Raw genomic sequence first — 25,638 nt, forward strand, 5'->3', positions numbered from 1 at the left:
ACACTATATAATAATAAAAGGGACAATCCAACAAGAAGATATAACAATTGTAAATATGTATGCACCCAATATCGGAGTGCCCAGATACATAAAACAGTTAATAACAAACATAAAGGAACTAATTGATAATAATACAAAAATAGTATGGGACTTTAATGCCCCCCACACATGAAAAGACAGATCATCTAATAGAAAGTCAACAAGGAAACAATGGCTTTGGATGACACACTGGACCAGATGGACTTAACGGGTGTATTCAGAACATTCCATCCTAAAACAGCAGAACACACATTCTTCTCAAGTGCACATGAAATCACATGTTACCCCACAAAACAAGCCTCAATAGATTCAAGATCAAAGGCACACTGTGCTTCTTTTATCATCACAGTGCTATGAAACTAGAAGTCAGACAAAAGAAAAAATCTGGAATGACCACAAATACTAACATGCTACTAAACAATGAATGGTCGACCAGGAAATAAAAGAAGAAATAAAAAGTACATGGAAACAAATGAAAATGAAAACATTATGGTCCAAAAGTTTTGGATTGCAGCAAAAGAGATTCTAAGAGGGAAATCTATAACAATACAGGTCTACCTCAAGATGCAAGAAAAATTTCAAACAATTAACCTTACACCTAAATGAGCTAGAAAAAGGACAATAAACAAAACTTAAACCAGCAGAAGGAAGGAAATAATAAAGATTACAGCAGAAATAAATGATACAAAAACTATATTAATTAAAATAAAATTTAAAAAATAAAATAAATAAAACAGACCAATGAAGCCAGGAGTTGGTTCTTTGAAAAAAATCAATAAAATGATAAACCTCCAGCCAGACTTACCAAGAAAAAAGAAGAAAGGACTCAAATAAATAAAATCACTAATTAAAGAAGAGAAATAACAACCAACGCCACAAAAGCACAAACAATTATAAGAAAATATTGTGAAAACTATATGCTAACAAATTAAACAACCTAGAAGAAATGGATAAATTCCTAGAGCTGTATATATAAACTACCAAAACTGAAAGTGGAAGAAATAGAAAATCTGAGCAGACCAATAACCAGCAAACAAATTGAATCAGTAACCAAAAATCTCCCAACAAACAAAATTCCAGGACCACATGGCTTCACAGGCAAATTCTATCAAACATCTAAAGAAAAATGAATACCTATTCTTCTCAAACTAATCCAAAACATAAAAAAGGAAGGAAAACTTTCAAATTCATCCTATGAGGCCAGGATTACCCTGATACCAAAACCAGATAAAGACACCACTAAAAAAGAGATCTTCAGGCCAATATCCCTGATGAACATAGATGCAAAAGTCTTCAACAAAATACTAGCAAACCAAATCTAATAATATATTAAAAAATCATTCACCACAACCCAGTGTAATTTATTCTCAGTTGCAAGCGTGGTTCAGTATTTGCAAATCAAACAACATGATACATCACATCAATAAAAGAAAGGATAAGAACCATATGATCATTTCAATAGACACAGAAAAAGCATTTCACAAAGTACAACATTCATTCATGATAAGAACACTCAACAAAGTAGGTTTAGAGGGAACATACCTCAATGTAATAGTGGCCATTTATAAAATACCCACAGCTAACATCATCCACCATGGGGAAAAACTAAGATCCTTTCCCCTAAGATCAGGAACAAGACAAGGATGTCTGCTCTCACCACTTTTATTCAACATTGTACTCGAAGTCCTAGCCACAGCAATCAGACAACAAAAAGAAACAAAAGGCATCCAAATCAGAAAGGAAGAAGTAACATTTTCAGATGACGTAATATTATGTATAGAAAATCCAAACAGACTCCACCAAAAAATTGCTAGAACTGTTATACAAACTCAATAAAGTCACAGGATACAAAATCAATCTACAGAAATCTGTTGCATTTCTATACACCAGTAAAGAACCAGCAGAAAGGGAAATTAAGAAAACAATCCTACTTACAATTGCACCAAAAATAATAGGATACCTAGCAATAAACCTAACCAAAGAAGTAAAAGACCTGTACTCTGAAAACTATAAAACACTGATGAAAGAAATGGAAGAAGACACATGGAAGAACAAAAAGTGTTAAAACATCTATACTACCCAAGGCAATCTACAGATTTAATGCAATCCCTATCAAAATACCAAGAGCATTTTTTTCACAGAACTAGAACAAACAATCCTAAAATTTGTATGGAATGACAAAGGACCTCGCATAGCCAAAGCAATCTTGAAAAAGAAAAGCAAAGCTGGAAGCATCACAATTCTGGACTTCAAGTTAATGGCAAATAATCAGAAAAGGATGGTACTGGAACAAAAATAGACATGTAGATCAATGGAATAGAATAGAAAATCCAGAAATAAACCCATAACTGTATGGTCAATTAGTTTGGATAAAGCAGGAAAGAATATCCGATAGGAAAAAGTCTCTTCAACAAATTGTGTTGGGAAAGCTGGACAGGAACCATGCGAAAGAATTAAACTGGACCACTTTCTTACACCATACACAAAAGTAAATTCAAAATAGATTAAAGACCTAAATGTGAGACCTGAAACCATAAAAATCCTAAAAGAAAACACAGCAATAACTTCTTTGCATGAACCGTAGCAACTTTTTTTCTTTTTTACCTCTCCTGAGGTAAGGGAAACAAGGCAAAAATAAACTACTGGGACTACATGAAAATAAAAAGTTTCTGCATAGAGAAGGGAACAATCAACATAACTAAAAGGCAACCTGCAGAATGGGAGAAGATATTTGTAAATGACATGTTTGATAAAGAATTAATATTCAAATATATAAAGAACTTATGCAACTCAACACCAAAAAAACAAATAACCCAATAAAAAATGGGTGGATGATATGAATAGATATTTCTCCAAAGAATAAATCCAGATGGCCAACACATGAAAAGATGCTCATCATCACTTACCATCAGGGAAATGCAAATCAAAACTATAATGAGATACTACCTCACACCTGTCAGAATAGCTAAAATTAACAACACAAGAAACAACAGGTATTGGCAAGGATATGGAGAAAGGAGAACACTCTTGCACTGTTGGTGGGAATGCAAACTGATGCAGCCACTGTGGAAAAACAGTATGGAGGTTCCTCAAAAAGTTAGAAATAGAACTATCTTATGATCCAGCAATCCTACTACTGGATATTTACAGAAAGAATACAAAAACACTAATTCAAAGGTTTATACGCACCTCTATGCTCATAGCAGCATTATTTATAATCACCAAGATATAGAAGCAGCCCAAGTGTCCACTGATTGATGAATGGATAAAAACAAGTGTATAATTTATATATGTATAATGTATACACACACACACACACACACATATATAATGTAATATTATTCAGCCATAAAAACAAATGAAGTCTTGCTATTTGCAAGGATATGGGTGGAGCTAGAGAGTATAAGGCTAAGCAAAATAAGTAAGAGAAAGACAAATACCATATGATTTCACTGATATGGGGAACTTAAGAAACAAAACAAATAAACAAAAGGAAAAAAAGAGAAAGAGACAAATCAAGAAACAGACTCTAAATTATAGAGAACAAACTGATGGTTACCAGAGGGGAGGTAGTTGGGGCGGATGGGTGAACTAGGTGATGAAGATTAAGAAATGCACTTGTTGTTGTCCTCTTCCGGGGACGGTGTCCGTAGGCATTCAGAATGGTCCAGCGTTTGACCTACCGTCGTAGGCTGTCCTATAATACAGCCTCTAACAAAACTAGGCTGTCCCGAACCCCTGGTAATAGAATCGTTTACCTTTATACCAAGAAGGTTGGGAAAGCACCAAAATCTGCATGTGGCGTGTGCCCAGGCCGACTTCGAGGAGTTCGTGCTGTGAGACCTAAAGTCCTTATGAGGTTGTCCAAAACGAAAAAACACGTCAGCAGGGCCTATGGTGGTTCCATGTGTGCTAAGTGTGTTCGTGACAGGATCAAGCGTGCTTTCCTTATCGAGGAGCAGAAAATCGTTGTGAAAGTGTTGAAGGCCCAAGCACAGAGTCAGAAAGCTAAATAAAAAAATGAAGCTTTTTTGAGTAATAAAAAAAATCAGAAGGCTTGGAAAAAAAAAAAAGAAATGCACTTGTTGTGATGAGCACTGGGTGATGTATGGAACTTTTGAATCACTATATTGTACACTGAAACTAATATAGTCCTGTATATTAACTAACTGGAACTAAAATAAAAACTTTTTTAAGATTAAAAAAAAGGCCTTAAGAATCCCCCACCTTCTGTGCACTATATCATGGGATAAGCTAGAGACCAACAGAAACTTCACTGAAACAGGTAGTTCCTCCTACAGTGGGTCAGAGTCTAAATTTTTTAATTGTGAAAATTGAGGTGCAGCAAGTCAGGTGGTGCTGACATTTCCATCAGTAAGCATCCTGCTTCTTTGTAAATGCACTTAATAGGTAGGGAATTAAATGCACTTAATAGGTAGGGAATTAAAAGGGATCTGTAGAACTTCCTTCAGCAGATGTTCATCAAATCCTTTCCAATATGAGGTATGAGGGACTCTAATGTTAACTTTTTAATTTGGCTAAATTGCTTCTCAGGGATTTATATTAATAACATTTTATGTGATGCCAAATGATGGAACACTGTCAAGATAAAATTTTATTTTGGACCAACGGTTTCCTGGTTTGATCTGTTTTCTTCTGCAGGAAAAGGTCTATATAGTCTACCCACCTGTATCCCTGTTCCAGGCCCTGTAATGTCATACACCTCTAAGGTTGCCTTAGATCCTTGACTAAAATTGCTTGATTTTTCTCTGGAACTTCTTTGAAGATGCTCTCTGAAGTATGTATGTAATTTCTCTTTCCTGGTTATAATTCAAGAATCAGTGACTTCTGGTTTGTGTCTCAAAGAGTTAGGTTTTCCAAGGCACTTAGACAGGTCTTGGCCATTGACACTAGATTGGCATTACTACCAAAGGTCAGATTCTCTACCTGCCATCTTCTATCATTGTCTCCATGGGGGGTCTGATGCATCCAAGTATATTCTTCTACCATTGCCTCAGCTCAGGGCACACAGAGAGCTTAGCTAATGTGTTTACTAGGATGAGACTATGTACAACTTTTCACCTCACACTTCGTACATAAGATGCTGAGGCCTGAAATAAACCAGAATGAGAATTCATTAGATAGAATGCTTGCTAAGGACATTGACAAATAAGGTTAGGATGAAAGGAGATCATCCATCATTATTAGGTCTTACTCAAAGTTAGGCATAGTAGGAGACACAAAAAAAATAAGACCTAAATTGCTTCTGGAGAAAAAAAAAGCATTACAGTTCACATAAAAACATAACAACACAAGCAGAATTTGATGTTCTGAAAACTAAGGTCATTTTCTTACTACATGCCAAGGCCAACATGCCAAAAGTTCCCCATGCTGTTTACCCCAATCTCTTCTTCAGCCCAGAGACTTAGAAGCCAAACTTGGTTCTTCAGTCCCCCTGCTCATACTAACAAATAGGAACTGAGGATTGTGGGTAACTAAATTTAACCTACTTTATTCCAGACACTATGCTAAGAATTATGGTAGGAATATGGACACATGGTCTCTGCACTCAAGAAATTCACAATCTAATGAAGTAAATCCCATTATTCTACTTAATAAAAACAAACTGAGACCCAGCCAAACTACAGTGTTTCTCTTGCATAATCCAAACATCATTTGCATCAATGTATCCTGAAATGCTTAATTAAAATGCATATCATCTGAAACGTCTGATTCAGAATGTGACAGATGAGACCTGGAAATCCATAATTTAACAAGTTGCCTGAGTTCCTCTTACACCTATTAAAATTGGAGAACCACTAATAAATGAACTCATGAGAATAAGCACCATAGAAAAGTCCCACGCAGTCCCTATTTTGATGAGAAGAGTGGGGGTTAGTGTAGAAAGTTCCACTATCAATATCTGAGTCAGTTTCTGATGAGTCTACAGAAGAAAAGAAAGAATTTAGGGAAGGACACATATAGCACTGTAAGCCCTCCAAATGGCCTTGAAGAATTCAGGATATCTCATGCACTTGTGGTGCGAGAGTGACTGTCAGCTTGCCCAGCCACATTTCTAAAGGACACTAGACAGAAGGCAGGCTTCCCAGCACAGTGGACCCCACCCCCACCCCAGGTGCTTCCATACATGATGTTGCTGAGGCCTTTACTCTCTTCCTCTGATGTCACTGATCCATCTCTAGGATTGGCAGCGTACTGGTGAAAGAGCCCATGCCCTGGCACCTGTGGCTTGTACCTGGAGGACTTGTTGGACCTGCTCCCACGGCTGGCCCCAAGCAGCATTATGAGGCTTGGAGCAAATGTTGTTTTTACCTGTTTATCTTTCAGGGTCTTTTTACTCCTCTTTATGGCTGTTGTATTTTCTCTAATTAAAAAGGGAAGTAATTTGATAAATGATTTCACATAAGATGTTAGGGATTTGATGTTCTGACTTCTCTCAAGAACATTACATTTCAAGGAGGTTGACTTGAATAGCTATTAAGGCATTTTAACCCCTGAAATGTCAGGCTGGAGAGGAAATTTGGGGCTTCCCAGAAGAGGCCTTCCTCCCCACTCTGCTCTTCATGTCATGGCCACATAGGGTGGTTTAGGGAAGCGGTGGGAAAAGACAGAAACCCATCTCTGGCCATCTTTTGGTACCTTGAGGAAATATTCAAGATCTGGTATCGGTGTTTAAGCTTGACATCTAGCAAGGGCATTCGCTTTCAGTCTTTGCCATTGACCCTCCCACTACCATTTTCATCCCCTAAAATAGTCATGTCCTTTCCTCGTCAGCTCTTCTCAAAATCCCCCTGCCTTGTCTCCAGCTTCTAATCCCCAGAATGGTGTCTGGATAGACTTTGGGGTCAGAAGAGCTGGACTTGAATGTGCTCTACCGTTTGCTAGGTGGGGAGCCCAGGAGTTCTTCCCTCTACAGGGAAAGGTTATTGGAAGGGTTGGATGATGTGTTGGATGTGAAACTATAGCCTTGTAAACACACAAAGCCCAATAGATACAGTGCTGGACAAGAAACCATTCTGCTTTAAGTTGCTGACTACATGATAGTGACATCTGGGCACAGAGACTGGAGCTGGGTGCACAAATGCCTCCTGGCAGCCACTGTAGAATGACCACAAAAGAGTTTGTCAGAGATGATGGTGATCGTGGACCCACTAGTGACTCTCTTGGGCAGTCTGGCGCACGAAGAGGTCAGCACTTAAAAATGGGAAGAAGAAAACAAAAAACATGGCTGGAGGAAACAGCAAGGCAAAAGACTGAGCAGGCAGAATCTACTGAAGAACAAGAAGGCGGGAACAGGGAGAACAAGCGAAGAGGGGCACAGCGGCCACCACAGAGAAACACTAGAGTAGAAGTCAGCCTATGCTGAACAGGGAGGAGAACACTGGAGGATTCAAGCTACACCAAACCCTACACCGCCCAGTTCCTGAGCAACAGTCTGTGTGGTCTGGCATTCTGATACTTCTTTCCCCATTCAACTACCTTTTATTTTCCTTAATTCCCTGTGGATACTTAAAACAAACCCAGTCACTGCAAGAAACCCCAACAGACCACTTTCTTCCAGGCTAAAAGAGACAAGCACCCTGTTTTGTGCGGGTCTCAACCTATCAAGAGCCAATGTTGTGGTTGGACTCACCCTTGTGCTTCTTATTATGATTGCAAGGTAGCCTTCAGCAACAGGCATCAGGAAACTGAAAAAATAAACGTTTATTACTTACAAGACCTGGAAATTACATCGCACATCTGGGGCCACACAGCAAGGTTGCCGGTAGAGAGAACAGGAAAAAGAGCACACAGGGGCCAGGAGTTCTGCTTTTACTGGGGTCAAGGTTGGGGACCTAGGGCTTTGTAGGTTCACTCTTTATTGGTGAATTTAAAGTATGGAAGAGAAAAAATAAGTGGCCCAAATGGTCAGTTAGGGAAATACACCAGGACCTTTAAAACAAAGGACCCTCAGTGCTGGGAAGGTGGCCTGGCTCTTTATCTAGTTGTGTGTCTGATAATGTGTTTATTCAAGATAGCATCTACGAAGTAGATGCTTCTTTGAAATGGATATCTCAGAAATCAAAGCTTAAGTCAGACACTTGCATTACAGAAAAGAAATAAAACTGTCAGGGCTTACGCTATACTCCCAAATGATAAATTTCATTTGAGGTCATGATCCTCTTTTGTTTGGCCCAAAACTTTTGAACCATTTATTAATAGTTATTTTTTAAAAAAATCTACCAACACTTCCTGAAATTAAAAAAATATATATATACTGACTAAATAAATATGATCATAGCTAGATTTGAAAAAGTGATATTTGTGCAATTGAAAAGACACCAAAAAGATAATATCAATAAACTCTTTGACTTTCAGATCTGTCTGAGAAAGCTCCAGACCTGTCACTGTCTCAAAATAATGTACGTGAATACAGAAAGCAGAATATGCTAAGAGGGGAGTCCATGGACAGGCTTTAGGGAATCCATGAACTCCTGAGACTGTGCACAGTTAAAAGGTACATGCTTTGTTTTCATCCATGGATTTCATCTAAGTCTCAAAAACCCCTGATTTAGATGTTCCTAAACATGTTCCTTCTGGGACCTCTCTGACTCCTGGGTATATTTTACTAATTTAATCTTTATTGGTCATACCGCAGCTTGAGTTTCAGTCCTAAATAATGATGCTCCTTTCCCATCCCAAAGCCCCTTTTTCCTTTCTCTTTTCTGCTTCCCTCCTCCATCCATCTCTTTCCTTCTCCTTTTCTGGCTCCCTTCCCAGTTTACCTGTTTCTCCTACCTTTAGTTTTGCCCACCAGTGACTCCCATGTTTCTCATCTCTCAGAGCTAAAGAGGCTGATACTTCCCCATTTAAAATATCCCACCTAAATCTCTGTCCTTCTCCTCCTCCCTCTGCATCCTTGTCGATCAAATCCCACCCCTCCCCTCCAGGAAGGGCCGGGAATCACACAGTGTGAATCACTGTGAGATTAATAATGTCCTTTGTGTAGGAAGATGACATCACTAATCTCCCATCAGTGGGCTCTGTACTCTTGAGCAATTTTCTCTACAGTGGGAATGAGTGGGCATTGATTTTTCTCATGCCCCAGCTCAGTTACCCTAAGAACAATTTCAAGAGTTTTCTAGGCTGAGATTTGGGGTACAGAAGTGGATCCAGAATAGAAAAAAAAAAGCCAATTTACTATCTCTTAGGTTTTGATCCAGGGCAAGAAGAGTCTTAGGAGGCCCATGGCCAAAACCAGAAGCAGTCAGAACATTTCAACTGAAACTGATGTTGTTTATGGTTAGTCCGTTTTGATTATTCTTCTAAAATTGAAAAAAGATGAGATTGCTGGTATTAGAGTCCTTAACAATGAAATTGCCAGTTAGTGAGCATAGGTATGTTATATCATCTCTAATCCCCAACCATCCTTGGGAAACAAAAATTCCCTGAGATTAAGTAACTTGCAAAAGCCATAGAGCTAGTAAGTGATAAATTCAGGACTGAATCTCCTTGTCTTTCCATTACACCGCACTACTGTGTGTGTTAAAGCTACAGTTCCTCTACTCTTAGATGTTTGATAACTTGAGCCCAATTGTGGCAGAGAAGAGCCCAGTGGCAGCTTAGTGACTATGAGGTCCTCCTCTGACCCCACCTTTAAAGTCACTTTTCCTCATCAAATCTGAGACTCTCTCAGTCCCTGGAGATCTGGTGACTAACACCTATCTGTAGAGTTTTAGCTGTACATCTTCATAACATGCTACCTTATCCCTGGCACGGAAGAGGGATCCATATTTTGCCTGCCTTTATCTGCTCTAATTACTTTGATCAGCTGGTGCAGGAAGCAACTGGAGCTACTTACAAACGCTTCCTTTCTGTCGTGCTTGGAGAGTGATCTTTTCTTGGCTGGAGCCAGCTGTGCCATCCTTGTGCTCCAAGATCAAGTGAGGGCTAGTAAATATCATTCTGGTACTATGCTCCAGTTGCATTATGCATGTGTCCTCTTTCCCTACTGAGATTACGGGAAAGATATAATTGTGCATTAGTGATGATGATGGTAGCTGGAACAACAATAATCATAACAGAAAGCATAATATTAGCTACATATGACATGCCAGGCAATATGCTGTGTAATTGTTGAAATGGGATTCCAGAGGAATCACTTCTTCAGAGACCACACAATTAGCCACTACTTATTGTTCTCAAAATTCTCATAGGGGAAATTTGGGGAAAGAGAGAACACAGATCAGTTTCCTGGCTTTGAAGATTAAAGTGAACTCTCAATTAATTCTATAAACATTTGTTAGATGCCTATTACATCCTGGCCTTTCTGCTAAATGGTAAGATAATTTAGAGATGGATTTTTTAAAAAAACCCTTAAATCTATCTCAAGAGACAGACATGGGAGAAAAAAGACTTCCAAGATGAATTGGGGGAGGGCACATGATGCAAAGTGTAATGGGATCCCAGAAGAAAAATAGATTTAAATCTGACCTGGAGAATCTGGAGAGGATTCTTGCAGAGGCTGGCATCAAGTTGGTCCTAAAAGGTAAAGATTTCTGCACATGGAAAAGAAGAGGGAGGATTTTCCCATGTAGGGAATCCACCAAAATTATTAGTGATCACAACTACCATTGTTGGATATATACTATGTACCTAACACTATTCACATTACATTATATACGTTGATTTATTGAACCCTGATAACAATCTCAAGAGTAGGTATTCTTTTCTTTAGTTCACACATCAGAAAAGTGAGATTCTTAAAGTTAAGTAGTTTGGCTAGGTACTTAGGTGGCTAAGGAATCTCTGGCTGGCAGCCCCATGTTTTCCCACTACCCAACATACCCTCACATCACATTTGTGTTGTGTTTTATAGATGTGGATATCATCTTTGTATATGACCAGATTAATTAATCTATTAATTTTTGTTATTTGTTTAAATAATATTTTCTTCGTGGTCTGCAAAAAGACACAGAAACAAGAAGCAGTTCAGTCCTAGGCAAGGCATAATGATAAAATAATAATTTATCAACATTATTATTATGTTTTCTAACATGTATTGAGCTTTCCTATCAGCCCGATACTGTTCTGAGTACTTTATGGATATGAATGTCAAACTCCTTTATGAAACAATTATTCCCAGCCTACAGAGATGAGGACATCAATACATATCTACATATCTAGGTTACAGGTTAACCTCCTCTCTCATTTACTTTGTGCAGTTTTTTTTTTGGGGGGGGCGTACATTTTCTCTGAAGGCTATTTTATTTAAATCATATACAAACTTTACTCTTCCCCCAGCTGCCTCCTTCCCTGACACCCCTCTTCCCTTTAACAAAAACTCCAAATTTGTCTATTTCTGAATCCAATCTATTAGTGTCCCTGGGCAAATTGATTCCATCATGATTCACACCAGCTGTGCTGACTAAGGATTCCAAGGGGTCCCTTAGTCCCCTCTAGGGTAAAGGGAAATGGCATGGACTGCACAGAAGGGCTGCCAGTCTGGCTTGGAACACATTTGGATGCTTAAAATACCAGTGAAGGCTGGCCTGGCAGATGAATGCTGACTGGCAGGAAGAACAGACATTTCAAAGAAAGGGCTGTTTCTCTTTAAGCCCCAGCTTTCATCTGGAATTCACCTGGGAGTTCGAAATAAATTCCTAAGAGCTTCAAGAGTTTTGTTTGCTGTAAGAAAAAATGAGAAAAGAAAGAGAGCTGGTGGTCCATCTTTTCCTCCCTGAACCTGAGCCCTGCTGGAGAAAACACACAACCAAGCTCACTAGTGTCACTTTCAATGGATAGCCACTAACTTCCCTGAGGTCCATGGTGGTGGCCTCCCATCCTATTACATATCTCTAGTTCATTCAATCTCTTTCTGTCCTGGACCAGATTTTCACACCATCTCCTCCCACCTTAAATCTCCAACTACTACTCTCATTCTTGGCTGATGGCATTGCTTCTTATTTCCTATAGAAATTAGAAACAATCAAAAAAGAACTTCCATATGCCCCCACCTACCAATCTACCAGGAGCTCCACCTATATGAGCTGTCATCTTCCATCACAATATATGAACTATCCATGGTCCTAGCTGAAGTTAACCCCCATACTTGTGCTCTAGGACCCATCCGCTCTGCTTTCTCAAAGATTTTGCTCCCTCCAATGTTTCATCTCTTTCCTACATAAAGAATGTTTCTACCTGCACACAAACATACTGTTGTTTATCTTATTTTAAACCCATCTCTCAACTCCACTTCTGCCTTCAGCTACTGTCCTATTTCTCTGCTCCCCTTTAATACAATAGTCATCATGAGTTGTCAGCATGCAACATCTTCCCTTCCACTTTTGGACTCACTCCAATCAGCTTCCTTCACCGCATGGCTCTTGTCAAAACCCCACCCACAACACACGTGTGGTCAAATCCAGGGATTAATTCTCACACTTCATGTTGCCTGACTTAACAATAGCATTTGACCATGAGGATCATGATTTCCTTCCTGAAATATTTATTTTCTGGAACATCATTCTTAGTTCCTTATCTACTTCATTGGCTGCTCCTTCTCAGTCCTCTTTGTTGTTTCCTACTTGTATCTCTGCCATCCAAGTGTACACAGGTCCAGGACTTACCTTTCAGGCATCTTCACCATCTATATCCACTCCCTTGGCAATCTCATCCAGTCTCATAGACTTAAATACCACGTCTATGCTGATGATCCCCTGGTCTATACTCAAACTTAATCTGTTCTCTAAACACCAGCCTCATAAATACAATTTCCAGGTAATATTCTCCTGGATTTTTAATAAGTATTGCACATTTATCGTGTTCCAAAATTAAACTCTTAATTTCCCATTCAATCCCCAAATCTGTTTACCTCATAGTCTCCCTCATCTCAGTAAATGGTAACTGCATTCTTCTAGTTGCTTGGACCAAAACCTTAGAGTAATCCCTGACTCCTCTTCACTTATCCCTCATATCAACAAATCATGCCAATTCCTCTCTCAGTTTATAGTCAGAATCTGACCATGTCTTACCACTTTCACTGTTCCCACCTTGGTTCCATCCACCATCACCTCTTACCTACATTATTATAAAACTATCTCACTAATCCCCTTTCTTCCATCCTTGTTAACATATAATCTCTTCTCTATCAGCAGAGTGATTTTCTAAAATGTAAATCAGATTATGTCACTCCTCTGCTCTAAAATCTCCATGCTTCTCATATCATTCAGAGTAAAATCCAAAGTCCTTACCATCAGCAGTGGGGTAGCAGGATGGTGTGAGTTTTTTTTTCCGTGTGATGGCCCAACATGAAAGAATAGCATTCACCTGTATTCTCTCATTTGTTCAGGTCAAAACCTTGGGATCACCCTTGACTCCCGTCCTTCTCTCACATTCAACCCCCATTCCATCTGCAAATCCTGTCAATTCTGCCTTTAAAACGTCCCCAGAATCTGATCATTTTTTACCATCTACATTGCTACCATAGTAGTTCAAGCCACCATTATAATTCATAAATAATATTTTCATAGCATTCTAATTGATCTTCCTGACAACACTTGCACCTTTCAGAGTGATAAAGCACAAGTTGCATCATGTCACTCCTCTGTTCACCGCCAACCTCAGAGAAAAGTCCAAGCTCTTTACTATAGATCAAGTGGCCTATAGATTTGGTGATAGAGAACCATCATAAAAGTAGTTTCAAGGAAGTAGTGGGAACATAAAGCTTAGGAGTTAAAGAGTTAATCAGAAATGATAACAGCAGTTTAAACAACTGCTTCAAAAAAGGATAATAGGTACAGGTGGCTTAGGATTGAGTGGGAACTTTTCCATAAGATAGAAGAGGTGTGAGCATACTTTCACATTTACAATAGTTACTGGAAAGGGTGAGGTTGATGATACAGTAGAGAGAGATCATATGTGGCCCCAGAGGAAGCAGAAGGAATGAGAACTTGGAGGCTCAGTTGAAAAAGACTGCTTCAGACAGGAAATAAGGCACACATTCTAATGAGGCAGAAAAGGAAGAGAGGATTGGTGTGATGCAGACATGCTTGTAAGTGGTAGGGTTAAAAGTAAAAAATAATAAAGAGATCCATGTGATTGGAAAGTTTCACCAATACTGATCATGCTCATTGAGTAAGCTAATATATTTTTAAATCAATGTCAAATTCATAGCAAACAGATACTATTACATTAAAAGTGAATCTAATTATGGATGGATTTTCTTTTTCAAAAAAATGATTCCCAATGTTATAGCTCTGAAGCACATATACTAATTTGATGTCAGGTCTCTATTACAATGAGGAATATCAATGTTTTTATAATGGTGCTTTGCAGAAGCCCAAGGGCTCAAAAATGGGTTCCAGTGAGTTAATTTTATTAAAAAGAGTAATGTGTTTCGTTTCCATTGACATTTTAAAAGATCAATCAGTAAAATAATTATTTAAAGTTTCTTCATCACAAAATGGAAGCTTAAGTGGTATTAAAAGAGATTATAAGGCAGTCAGTGAATTCACATGAGCATGCTGATGCTAGTCAGCTAGTTCATCACTCAGCTGAGCAAAACTAGCTACTGTGGAGGTTTTCACTGGTATATAGATTCACATTTGTCTATTCTTAGTCACATATTATTTGATTTACACACATAATTATTGTATACCCATAATTAACCATCATGAGGACAGGTCACTTAAGTCATGTTACTGCTGAAAGCTGAAAGCATATATAGCAAGTTACTAGGAGGATAAGGAATTATAAGTTTGTGAGTTTCCCCAAGATGCTTTTCACTAGATACATGTAATGAATTTGATCAAAATACTCTTGTAGACAGTATGGTACTGGCACAAAAACAGACACATAGATCAATGGAACAGAATAGAGAGTCCAGAAATGGACCCTCAACTCTATGGTCAACTATATTTGACAGAGCAGGAAAGAATGTCCAATGGAAAAAAGACAGTCTCTTCAACAAATGGTGTTGGGAAAATTGGACAGCCACATGCAGAAGAATGAAACTGGACCATTTCCTTACACCACACACAAAAATAGACTCAAAATGGATGAAAGACCTCAATGTGAGACAGGAATCCATCAAAATCATTGAAGAGAACACAGGCAGCAACCTTTTCAACCTCAGCCACAGCAACTTTTTCCTAGAAACATCGCCAAAGGCAGGGGAAGCAAGAGCAAAAATGAACTATTGGGACTTCATCAAGATAAAAAGCTTTTGCACAGCAAAGGAAACAGTCAACAAAACCAAAAGACAACCAACAGAATGGGAGAAGATATTTGCAAATGACATATCAGATAAAGGGCTAGTATCCAAAATCTATAAAGAACTTATCAAACTCAACACCCAAAGAACAAAGAATCCAATCAAGAAATGGGCAGAAGTCATGAACAGACATTTCTGCAAAGAAGACATCCAAATGGCCAACAGACACATGAAAAAGTGCTCAACATCACTTGGCATCAGGGAAATACAAATCAAAACCTCAATGAGATACTCACACCAGTCAGAATGGCTAAAATTAACAAGTCAGGAAATGACAGATGTTGGCAGGGATGTGGAGAAAGGGGAACCCTCCTACACTGTTGGTGGGAATGCAAGCTGGTGCAACTACTCTGGAAAACAGTATGGAGGTTCCTCAAAAAGTTGAAAATAGAACTACCATATGACCCAGCAATTGCACTACTGGGTATTTACCCCAAAGATACAAATGTAGGGATCTGAAGGGACACATGTACCCCAATGTTTATAGCAGCAATGCCCACAATAGCCAAACTATGGAAAGAGCCTAGATGTTCATCAACAGATGAATGGATAAAGAAGATGTGGTGTATATATACAATGGAATATTATGCAGCCATCAAAAAAAAAACGAAATCTTGCCATTTGCAACAACGTGGATGGAACTAGAGGGTATTTATGCTAAGTGAAATAAGTCAATCAGAGAAAGGCAAGTATCATATGATCTCACTGATATGAGGGATTTGAGAAACAAGGCAGAGACTCATAGGGGAAGGGAGGGAAAAATGAACCAAGATGAAACCAGAGAGGGAGACAAACTATAAGAGACTCTTAATCTCAGGAAACAAACGGAGGGTTGCTGGAGTGGAGCGGGGGGTGGGAGGGAAGGGGGGGCTGGGTGATGGACATTGGGGAGGGTATGTGCTATGGTGAGCACTATGAATTGTGTAAGACTGATGAATCACAGACCTGTACCCTGAAATAAATAATATATGTTAATTTAAAAAAATACTCTTGTATTCCCTATCTTACCAAATGGTACACTATCCAGTCTTCACACACAGAAACCTTTGCATCTTTTTATTCTTTTCTCTCTCTCAATCCCCATACCCAATCAATCAATCACATCACGAAGACAGCAGACACTCCCCCCTTAACACCTTTAGAATTGAATCTTCAACCCTCCTGCCAGTGCAGAGCCTCCTCACTTGGATCACTACCAACCCTCCCCAATACTCAGCTATCTGTGTAATCCTCTTCCAACGTAGAATCACGTTTCTTCTACTACCCTGATTCCAATCCTTTGAGAGTTCCCTAGAGCTTTAAGGTAAAGTTCAAACTCCTTAGTAAGACTAAACCATAAGGCTCTGAATGGTGTGGCTACTGCCTGATTCTGACCTTATTCCTCCTTATTCTTTCCCACTTCTTGTTTTATCTCAAGCCTATTTGTGTTTCAGTTACAACAATAATGAATGCCTTACAGTGCAATGGCATGACCAAATGCACTTCCCTTCACTGGAATTCCTTCCACTCCTATGTTTTTAGCTAACTGCTATTTATTCTTCAAAGCAGAGTTCTGAGCTTGATATATACTTTGAAGTGTCTGTTTCAGTTTTTGTTTCTGTAGCAAGAATACATTTGTCCTGACATAATCCTACTCTTCTCTCTGATCACTCTTTTTTTTTTTTTCTGTGAGAGAGAGAGAATGAGAGACAGCATGAGAGGGAGGAGGGTCAGAGGGAGAAGCAGACTCCCTGCTGAGCAGGGAGCCTGATGTGGGACTCGATTCCAGGACTCCAGGATCATGACTTGAGCTGAAGGCAGTCGCTTAACCAACTGAGCCACCCAGGCGGCCCTCTATCTGATCACTCTTGATTTAGCAGTTTATACATTTAAAAAATAGGGAACAATTGAATGCTTCTTATGAGAGAGAACTATGGTTCATACACTTGAAACTAACATAACACTCTATGTTAACTATACAGGAATTAAAATTTTTTTAAATAATAATAAAAAAAAGAACTGTGAAATGGTCAGGGTAAAGGAATGATAAGGCTAATGGCTGAACCATATAGCCACCTTCAAAAGGGAAATGCACCTTTGAATGCATTGAATATCCTACTCTGATATAACATAACATCTTCATGCCCCTACTAAACTATGCTGTTGGCTATATCTTAATAGTGCAGAATACCAACTTTCTCATTAAGAAGGAGGTAGATATAACTGTACACACTTTTAAAAAGTAATCACAATCCCACAAAATATACAAGTAAAACAATAAAGAACATAAAGTAATCTTGCTTTGACAATTCAGAAGGCACTACGGATCTTGTAATATAATCACTAGATTGTAGATGCTCAGAAGATGTCTGTTGAACAGAATTCTCTGGATGCTGGAATGGCAAACAAGTACTGTACATGTCACAAATTTCCTGAGACAACTCTTTCATCCCATTTCAAAATGAAGACTAAAATTCTTTGCCAGACCATATGTCCTCACTTAAAACAATGCTTAATTTATTCCTATTTCAACTCCAGGCACTTCATTCTGGAGTTTAAGGATTGTACCCTCTCTTTTCTGGCACTAACTTGGGAAGGCGAGATACAACATCCTTCTTTTCCCAACTCTTAAGGTCCATTTCAAATTTTGCCTCCTCCACAGGGCCTTCTGGGCAGTGGGCTGCTGATAAATGTGTAAGCTCTGTAGATGAGTGGGCAGAAAAGGCACACTGATTTACAGTGTTTGCCAATTTTCATGGTATAAATACTCCCACCATGGCCAATTTCAACCTACCAATGGTTTAGCAACCAGCTGTATGTTTAAGGATGAGCTCTCAACTGCAGGTTCCAGCCAGCTCCACAATACCACTGCTTTCAGGTAGCACTGGTCCATAGACACCTCTTACTTATCTGAGTTCTTTTTTCTTTTTTTTCCAAATATACATTAGTTTATTATTATTTTTTATTAATTGTTTTATTATGCTATGTTAATCACCATACATTACATCATTAGTTTTTGATGTTGTGTTCCATGATTCATTGTTTGCATATAACACCCAGTGCTCCATGCAGAATGTGCCCTCTTTAATACCCATCACCAGGCTAACCCATCCCCCCAATCTCCTCCCCTCTAGAACCCTCAGTTTGTTTCTCAGAGTCCACAGTCTCTCATGGTTCGTCTCCCCCACCGACTTCCCCCACCTTCATTTCTCCCTTCCTACTATCTTCTTCTTCTTTTATTTTAACATATAATGTATTATTTGTTTCAGAGGTACAGGTCTGTGATTCAACAGTCTTACACAATTCACAGCGCTCACCAGAGCACATACCCTCCCCAATGTCTATCACCCAGCTTATCTGAGTTCTGAGGCATTCATGGCTTGCTCTTGCCCCCACAGCAGCCCCCACTCCACACTTCACGGTCAACATCTTATACTCTGACAGGTTGAAACTCCCCTGAGTCCTATGCTTCTGGAAAACAATAAAGGTTCAGAAATTCTCCCACCACTTTGTTCTCAGAAATCCACTACCCTTACGGGTTTCTAAAATGGCTAACTGCAAAGGACCACCATGCCCCCCAATATTCTAAATATTCTCAGGTAAGACCATTCTCATGACTCTCATTTATTTGTCTCCATAATGCCAGGTCACTTTCCTTTTCTTTGAGACATTGCTCATGAACAAACTCTCTCCCTATTGCAATAGCCTGAATTAAATCATCACAGTTGTCTGGTGTATTTTGTCTCTCACCATTCTTTTTGTCAGTTTACCAGTATCCTGAAGCCTCCTCCCACCTCCCCATTGGCTTATCCCATTAGGGCTGCCCCTCAGCTGCAGGAAAACTCAGGCCCCTCCACACCAGCTCCAGCTGTGGTTGCACCACCTCTGCAATATTGCTTGTTCTGATAAAAGAAAGGTGTCTAGGTGGGACAGCGGGAGGAGCTCAGGGCCTGAACTGAAATGCTCGGACACAAACCTTCTTTCCCATGTACTGGGATCTCTCCCTCACTTGGGTACAGTCCCACTGGCCTGCAGCCATGGTGGTGGTAGTGGGTTGGGGGAGCAGGGGCAGGGATGGTAAATGAAGACCACTTTCCTCTTTTCCCAACACCCCTCTTATAATGCCTTCACTCATGAACTTACAAGCTCAGTCCTTGAGGAAATGTCTGGATTTGCTACCAGCCGGTCAGCCTGGTATTACCTTTGCCCTACCAGTCTTGCCCCCCGGGAGCTCATTAGAAATGCAGGATCTGAAGCCCAGATACACAGAATGGAAACTTTCATTTTCACAATATCCCAGGTGATTTATTTGCACATTACAGTGTGAGGGGGTAGTTTCTATACCGTGTGGCAGAGGAAATACTGTGTGCAGGCAGGGTTGGGGGCTGGGGGCTCCTAATCCACTCTGAGTGGTCTCAAGGCAATTCCCATGAAGAAGTGACATCTAAGCTAGAGCCTTAAGATCCCAGTTGCCTGCAATTTCAATGGGGACAGAACAAGCACAACAGGGCCTGCAGGCCATTCTTTGAGTCCTGCTTCTTTCCCTCCTCTTCCCCCTGCCCTCTGGCTCTCTGGAGCCATGCTCTGTTCCTTGGCTGCGTGCCTGGCAATCTCGGGCACTCCTGACACCACTGGGTAAGGAGAAAACCCCTTTGGCCCTGTGAATTCCCCATTCTTAGAATGGCTTCCATCCTCGTGGAGAGCAAGGTAGTTTGGAAGTATTTTTCTCTACATGTCGCTTGGATAGAGGGATGACTGATGGCTTGATGAATTGTATGCTGAGCTCTGACTCTTAGGCACTAAATATAGACTGTGCACATGCTGGAAGATCTAAATTTAGCAGCGCTGGCTGGGAGGGAGAGGAGGGGCTTCAGGGGCTCTCCCAGGACTGGATGGAAGGAAACAGCCCTAAGTGATGTCCAGCAGCTGCTCAGCCTAGGAATAATTTATTATTCCTGGTAGGGAAGGAGGTGCACTGGAAATTTCATCCTAGGTTGATTTGTCTGTTGGAGGGGTTTGTTGAAAGTCATTTTTCTGCTAAAAAAAAAAAATGCAGATCAGGAGGCATCTCTCAGCCTCCATTTGATTAGTTTTCTCCCATTTGGGTTATAGCACGGTGCCGTCCTCCTCAGGCTGAGTTCTGATCTCCTAGTGGGTTATTTCTAATTCTGTCCCATGCTGCCCCAGATCTTCTTTGTTTAGTTAGATGAGAAGGCTCTAATTATTTAGAGTGAAGGTCAAAATGAGAGTGGATCTCTAACGCTGCCTAATTGCAATGCTCCAATTTGCTCTTTCTGGTTAGAAAAGTCCCAATTGCTTGGTGTACTTTGGGGAAAGCCACTTAGCTGGCAAAGGGAGGAAAAAACAAGATCTTTGTTCAGGTTGAGGCAAAGGGAGGAAGAAACAAGATCCCTTGGCCCCCTGCCCCTTGTCCAGCAGTGTGAGAAGAGAGCATTACTGCAGCACTTAGCTTCTCCTGGCAGAAAGTAGGCAGTCAATACAGGGTGGCATCAGCTTAGGAAACAAAGTGTGTCTGCTGGCTCTCCATCCCCCACGTTCACACCGGTGGCCATCTGCGGACAGAGAAGCCACAGTAAACATGCATTAGCCATTTTCCCCTTCGTTAGCCAGAGTCTGTGTCCCTTTCCTATGGTAAGATAGAGAAAGTTCATCTGCATTTTGATTGCTGTCTTTGGGCAAAGACAACTGAAAACAGGCTCTGAACTCCCCCTACAATCACTTCCCATTAGACTCAATTACATGGTCCTAGTAAGAAAAAGAGGAAGGGAAACAGTCTCCTTGCCTGCCCATGAATAAATCATATTTGACTGATTCCACCGTGTTTTCCTCCAGCCCTCCTGGTTCCCCCAAATCAGGAGGAGTTAGAGAAGCCCTGTAGTAGACATGCCATATCAGCCAGCATCACAAACTGAGGACCACTCCATCCGCCATTGCTCTCTCATCTGCCTCATCCCCGGGGTGCCTCTGAGAAATTGGCTGGTCTCACCTCCAAATAAAGGAGACAAGGAAAAGTTTGACTCACTGATTGTTTAAACGTCCTCATGTTCAGCAGTTTGGGGGCAACATTCAAAGTGATTGTTATTTAGGGGCTTCCAAACCATGATTTGAGCAACACAGCTAGCTCCCCTCTACGAACTAAGGGAAAACTCAGCCTTGTGTTCCTAGGAGAACTTTCCAAGAAGTCTTAATCATGCTAATTCTCAGTGTTTCTACCAGCCCATGACTATATCCCAAGGAGTTGGAAAAAAAGTCTCCGGCTTCATAGAGGCTGAAAATGGCTCCTAACATGGTTCATGGACTTATGATAGATAGTGCTGGGGGAGCCAAGAAGCTGTGGGGAGCTTTGCTAAGTGGCTTTGTGTGGATCAGTCCACAGGGGCCTAGATCCTCCACACCCTAACACCCCCTCCACCAACATCAGGTTCTGTCTCACTGCCTTGCAGACTTGTGGCGTGATTCCTCTCTCAAGGCTTCAGTGCCTCTGGAAGAAGAGTCCGCAGGCCATAGAATCTCTCTGAGAAGCCTGTCAGCAACACGTAGCCTCTGGTATCAGCTATCCTAGTGTCACCTACCGTGTCAAAACTGTGTCACATTTGAAGGAGGGTGGTCTTGATCTTGGGGACCCAAAGTGGTAGATAAGGTAACATCCCAAATGTAGGTTCACCTCATTTTACACCATCAACTGACAAATCTCCCCTCTTTCCAATGCAGAAAGTACTTTATCATTTGGTTTATCTTTAATTATTAAAGACTTTACTGGGTACTCTTCCAGTGACAACCCGGCACCGGCTCACAGACTCTCTGAGGGTTAGTGGATTCTACAGAATGGTGCATCTTCTACTGTTTCCACTCACTAGACAAGCTCTGTGGGAATACAAGTTAAGCTTTGGGAAACTGATAGTAAAGCAAATGATCCTTGTCTACAGAAATGCAAGTGAATTTTGTCTGGTAGAGAGTTGACTGATTTCCATCCTATAAAAAAGTTAACCCCAAACATTATATTTGACTGTGCTCTAGACTATGAACCGGTGTTGTATCTATTAGCAAATTTATTGCTGTGTTCCTGAGTGTGTGTTTCTGTGTGTTCTTCAGATTGTCCTTTGCACAGATGTCAGCATCTTACTCGTTCCCTAATCAACGGGTTAAATAAAATGTTTGAAATTTATTCATTTTTTATTTGTATGTGATTCATAATTTTTACCTTTTTGAAAATTGTACTTTAGCATAGCTTTTTAAATTATAATGCTAAGAGCTATTATATCATATTAATAATCATTCCCTATATCAACTTTAGTTTCCATTTTCTTAAGGGAAAAGTGGCAAAAGAAGGAAAAATTATCTACTCATGCTAGACTTAATTCTGTGGCACAGAATATTAGTACAGAAGGGCTCTTCTGTTGTTTCCTGACTCATTATAAGTGAAAGAAGGCTACAGTCACATGTGTTCATATTTATTTTCCTATAATAAAATAATGTGCGCTAATTTTATATGTCATAGCAACCTTATAATGAAATTACTGTTATTGTCATTATTATAAAACACTTGTTCTATGTTAGCCACTATTTTAAGTTCTGTGCATATGTTAAAATACTTAATCATTATAGCAACGCTATGAGGTATGTGGTATTAATATGCCCACTTTCCAGATGAAGAAACTGAGGCATCAGGCGGTTCAGCAACTTACCCAAGGTCATACAGTTAATGAGTGGTAGATTCCCATTTAAACCCAGTCTAACTTCAGAGCCTGTGCTCTTAACCTCTTTTTATGTAAGCCCAATTTTGCAGTTGAGAAAACTGACAGTGAGCGAAGTTATTTGCCCAATAACACAAAGCAAGTAAATGGCAGTGCCCAGATTTATACCCAGGTCCATCTGATGTTAAAGGCCAGCTTTCTTCACCATAACAAAAAGAATGCCAATGGATATGAACCTACAGTTTTGTCCTATTTTTTTTTAAAGATTTTATTTATTTATTTGAGACAGAATGAGAGAGAGAGAGAGCTCATGAGAGGGGGGAGGGTCAGGGGAGAAGCAGGCTCCCCACTGAGCCGGGAGCCCAATGTGGGACTCCATCCCGGGACTCCAGGATCATGACCTGAGCCGAAGGCAGTCGCTTAACCAACTGAGCCACCCAGGCGCCCCTACAGTTTTGTCCTATTGACAGCCTAATCATATTTGCAGAAATCAGACAAAATAACCCACATTTTGTTCCTTCAAATCAGCTGGAAGAAAAGAGGTGTTGCGCCTGGGTGGTTCAGTCAGTTCAGGGCCTGACTCTTGGTTTCAGCTCAGTTCATGATCCCGGGGTCTTGGGAGCAAGTCGCCTGTCAGGCTCCGTGCTCAGCAGAGAGTCTGCTTGAAGATTCTTGCCTCTAACCCTCCCCCCACTCGCTGGCTCTCTCTCTCTCTCTCTTTCTCTCTCTCTCTCTCTCAAATAAATAAATAAATCTTTTTTTTTTTTAAAGGAAAGAGGTATTAAGTATTTGAACCTACAGAAAAAAAGGTATAGCACTTTGTATCTCCCTTGAGCTTTGCAGGTACCATGTTTGGCTCTGTGCTGTATTTATCTGGGCCCTTGTCCTATTTCTTACCGTTATCCTGCAATACCGAGAGGGCAGGAATATGCCCTGAAGGGCCTAACCTGGTTCCTTGTGCAGAATAAAATCAAATAAATATTGTGGAATTGCAACCACCTGATTGGCGCAACATGGAGGCGCCTCCTCAGCTGACATGCTGACCGTCCCCAAACATGATGACTCCAGCAGAGCTTCTGCTAATTACTGGGTGCTGGGGTGGACGGCTGTGGACTGTGGCTTAGGAGAGTCAAAGATGGGGAGGAGTGTGGCTGTGGTTATAAGGAAGAAAGAATTCGGGGGAGAGGCCCCCAAAGAGAAATCGTGCTGCTAATCAGTTAAAGCAGCTTGCTGCCTTAATCACTTACCCCCCAACAAAACAGCTCCAAGGCCTCTGGCCTTTTCCTCTCTCCTTTGTCTCCTCAGCTCCCTCCCACACTGCATGCTCCCACCTATTGTCACAAAGGGGCCCCAATAAGACAGGTTTCCCCACCATCCCCAGCCCCACCCCCTGAGCATTGCCAAATCAGGTCTTGGAGCCCCAGCACCACTGCCAGAAGCTCCTAGTCTCCCTCCTCCATCCCTGCTGGTGCTCCGCATTGCAGTAGTAGTCACGGAACCTCCAAGCATGCTCTCCCAGCTGGGGTCTGCAGTGCAGCTCCTGCCGGCTGATGCCCTGCCCCCGCGTGGCTTCCCAGGCTCTGTGCTGAGCTGTGGCCTGCAGGTTACATAAACCCCGCGCGCGCTTGCAGTGAATTCATCTTGTCGGTTATCCAGACTCCTGGATAGACAGTGAAATCTGAAATGCTGCTAGATTGTCCTCCCCTCTGGAGATGGCAAATAGCCAGGCTCCGAAACAACAAAGCTAGCAGCAGCAACTACCCTGGGACAGGTCAGAAAGGCAGCCTTACCTAATCATGAACAGGGAAGTCTTCTTCCTAAGGAAACAGGAACGCTTGGGAAGGAGATCCCTGCAAGGGCTTTAACCTCTTTGCCAGCACAGAGCCTCGCCTGACCTGCAGGGACAGCCTGCCTGCAACCCTACCGTGTGCCAGGAAAAGCCAGCCAAGACAAATGAAGGACAAACTCGTTTGTGCTAAGTCTTCTCAATTACCCCTTGGCTCACTGACATCGTAAGTAATTGCTCCCTGCCTGACTTTACCAGAATGTTCTAACCTGGAAACAAGAATTTTCCCTGGGGTAATGGGATAGTCCTAATTTCCTGCAGGCAAGAATGAGTAGCTCCTCTCTCCTCCTCTCACCTCTGACCATCCAGAGCTGCTCTCTTCCACCCTAAGGAGCTTCTCAAATTACACCAGGAAGCCCAGGTCCCAGAAAATCTGCCCTTCACCTTGATGGGGTCTCTCGTCCTACAGAACATGAGGCTGTCCAACCCAGTTCACCAACCCTTCTGCCTTTGTTAGATGCAGGTGGCGCCACCAAATGCCTTTCTAGTGAAGACAAAGCATCTTGCAGGGTCTGCTTCATAACCCCCTGAGGCAGCAAGGGGAGCCAATGCAAAAAAAATCCCCTCATGGAAGGATGACCAACAACTCCCATTTGTGCTGGATTAAAGGGAGGACATGAGACTTTCAGCTGAGAAAGTCCCGGGCAGACAGAGACAAGTTGGTCACCCAAGGCAGGGGTAGGGGATGGCAACACAATTTTTTCTTGATGACTTGACCTCTGGACTAAAAGGAATTTTTTTCCTTTCCGAAGTATACGAGAGAATATTTGCTTCTTGAAGAGAGG

General features: G+C 41.0%; 1 protein-coding gene and 1 long non-coding RNA gene across 4 annotated transcripts in view; one reads left to right on the forward strand and one right to left on the reverse strand.

Annotated features, from left to right (window-relative positions):
• LOC123846266 (uncharacterized) overlaps window positions 1–24,924 on the reverse strand; it is a 111,604-nt gene extending 86,680 nt beyond the window's left edge. For 2 of the 3 annotated variants that reach the window (XR_010412346.1, XR_010412348.1), the window contains exons 1-5: window positions 24,798–24,924; window positions 20,751–20,865; window positions 10,534–10,581; window positions 9,902–10,051; window positions 7,694–7,748 (exon numbers count right to left, since the gene is read on the reverse strand). This is a non-coding gene — a long non-coding RNA (uncharacterized LOC123846266). Of the gene's footprint in view, window positions 1–7,693; window positions 7,749–9,901; window positions 10,052–10,533; window positions 10,599–20,750; window positions 20,866–24,797 lie in introns of all 3 variants that reach the window. The other variant, XR_010412347.1, reaches the window with a different exon arrangement.
• LOC123846265 (large ribosomal subunit protein eL34) lies at window positions 3,660–4,096 on the forward strand. The gene has a single exon (XM_045877521.3). The coding sequence runs from the start codon at window positions 3,702–3,704 to the stop codon at window positions 4,053–4,055; it is 354 nt and encodes a 117-aa protein (XP_045733477.1). The 5' UTR covers window positions 3,660–3,701; the 3' UTR covers window positions 4,056–4,096.
• Window positions 24,925–25,638: the final 714 nt, after the last annotated feature.

This window comes from Mirounga angustirostris, unplaced genomic scaffold (genome assembly GCF_029215605.1).
Source record: "Mirounga angustirostris isolate CCGP_5_RB_7025 unplaced genomic scaffold, mMirAng1.0.hap1 SCAF_6, whole genome shotgun sequence".
Classification (NCBI taxonomy): Eukaryota; Metazoa; Chordata; class Mammalia; order Carnivora; family Phocidae; genus Mirounga; species Mirounga angustirostris.

Coding starts and splice junctions, on each gene's coding strand:
- LOC123846265 (XM_045877521.3), top strand. CDS start 3,702: ATGGTCCAGCGTTTGACCTACCGTCGTAGGCTGTCCTATAATACAGCC.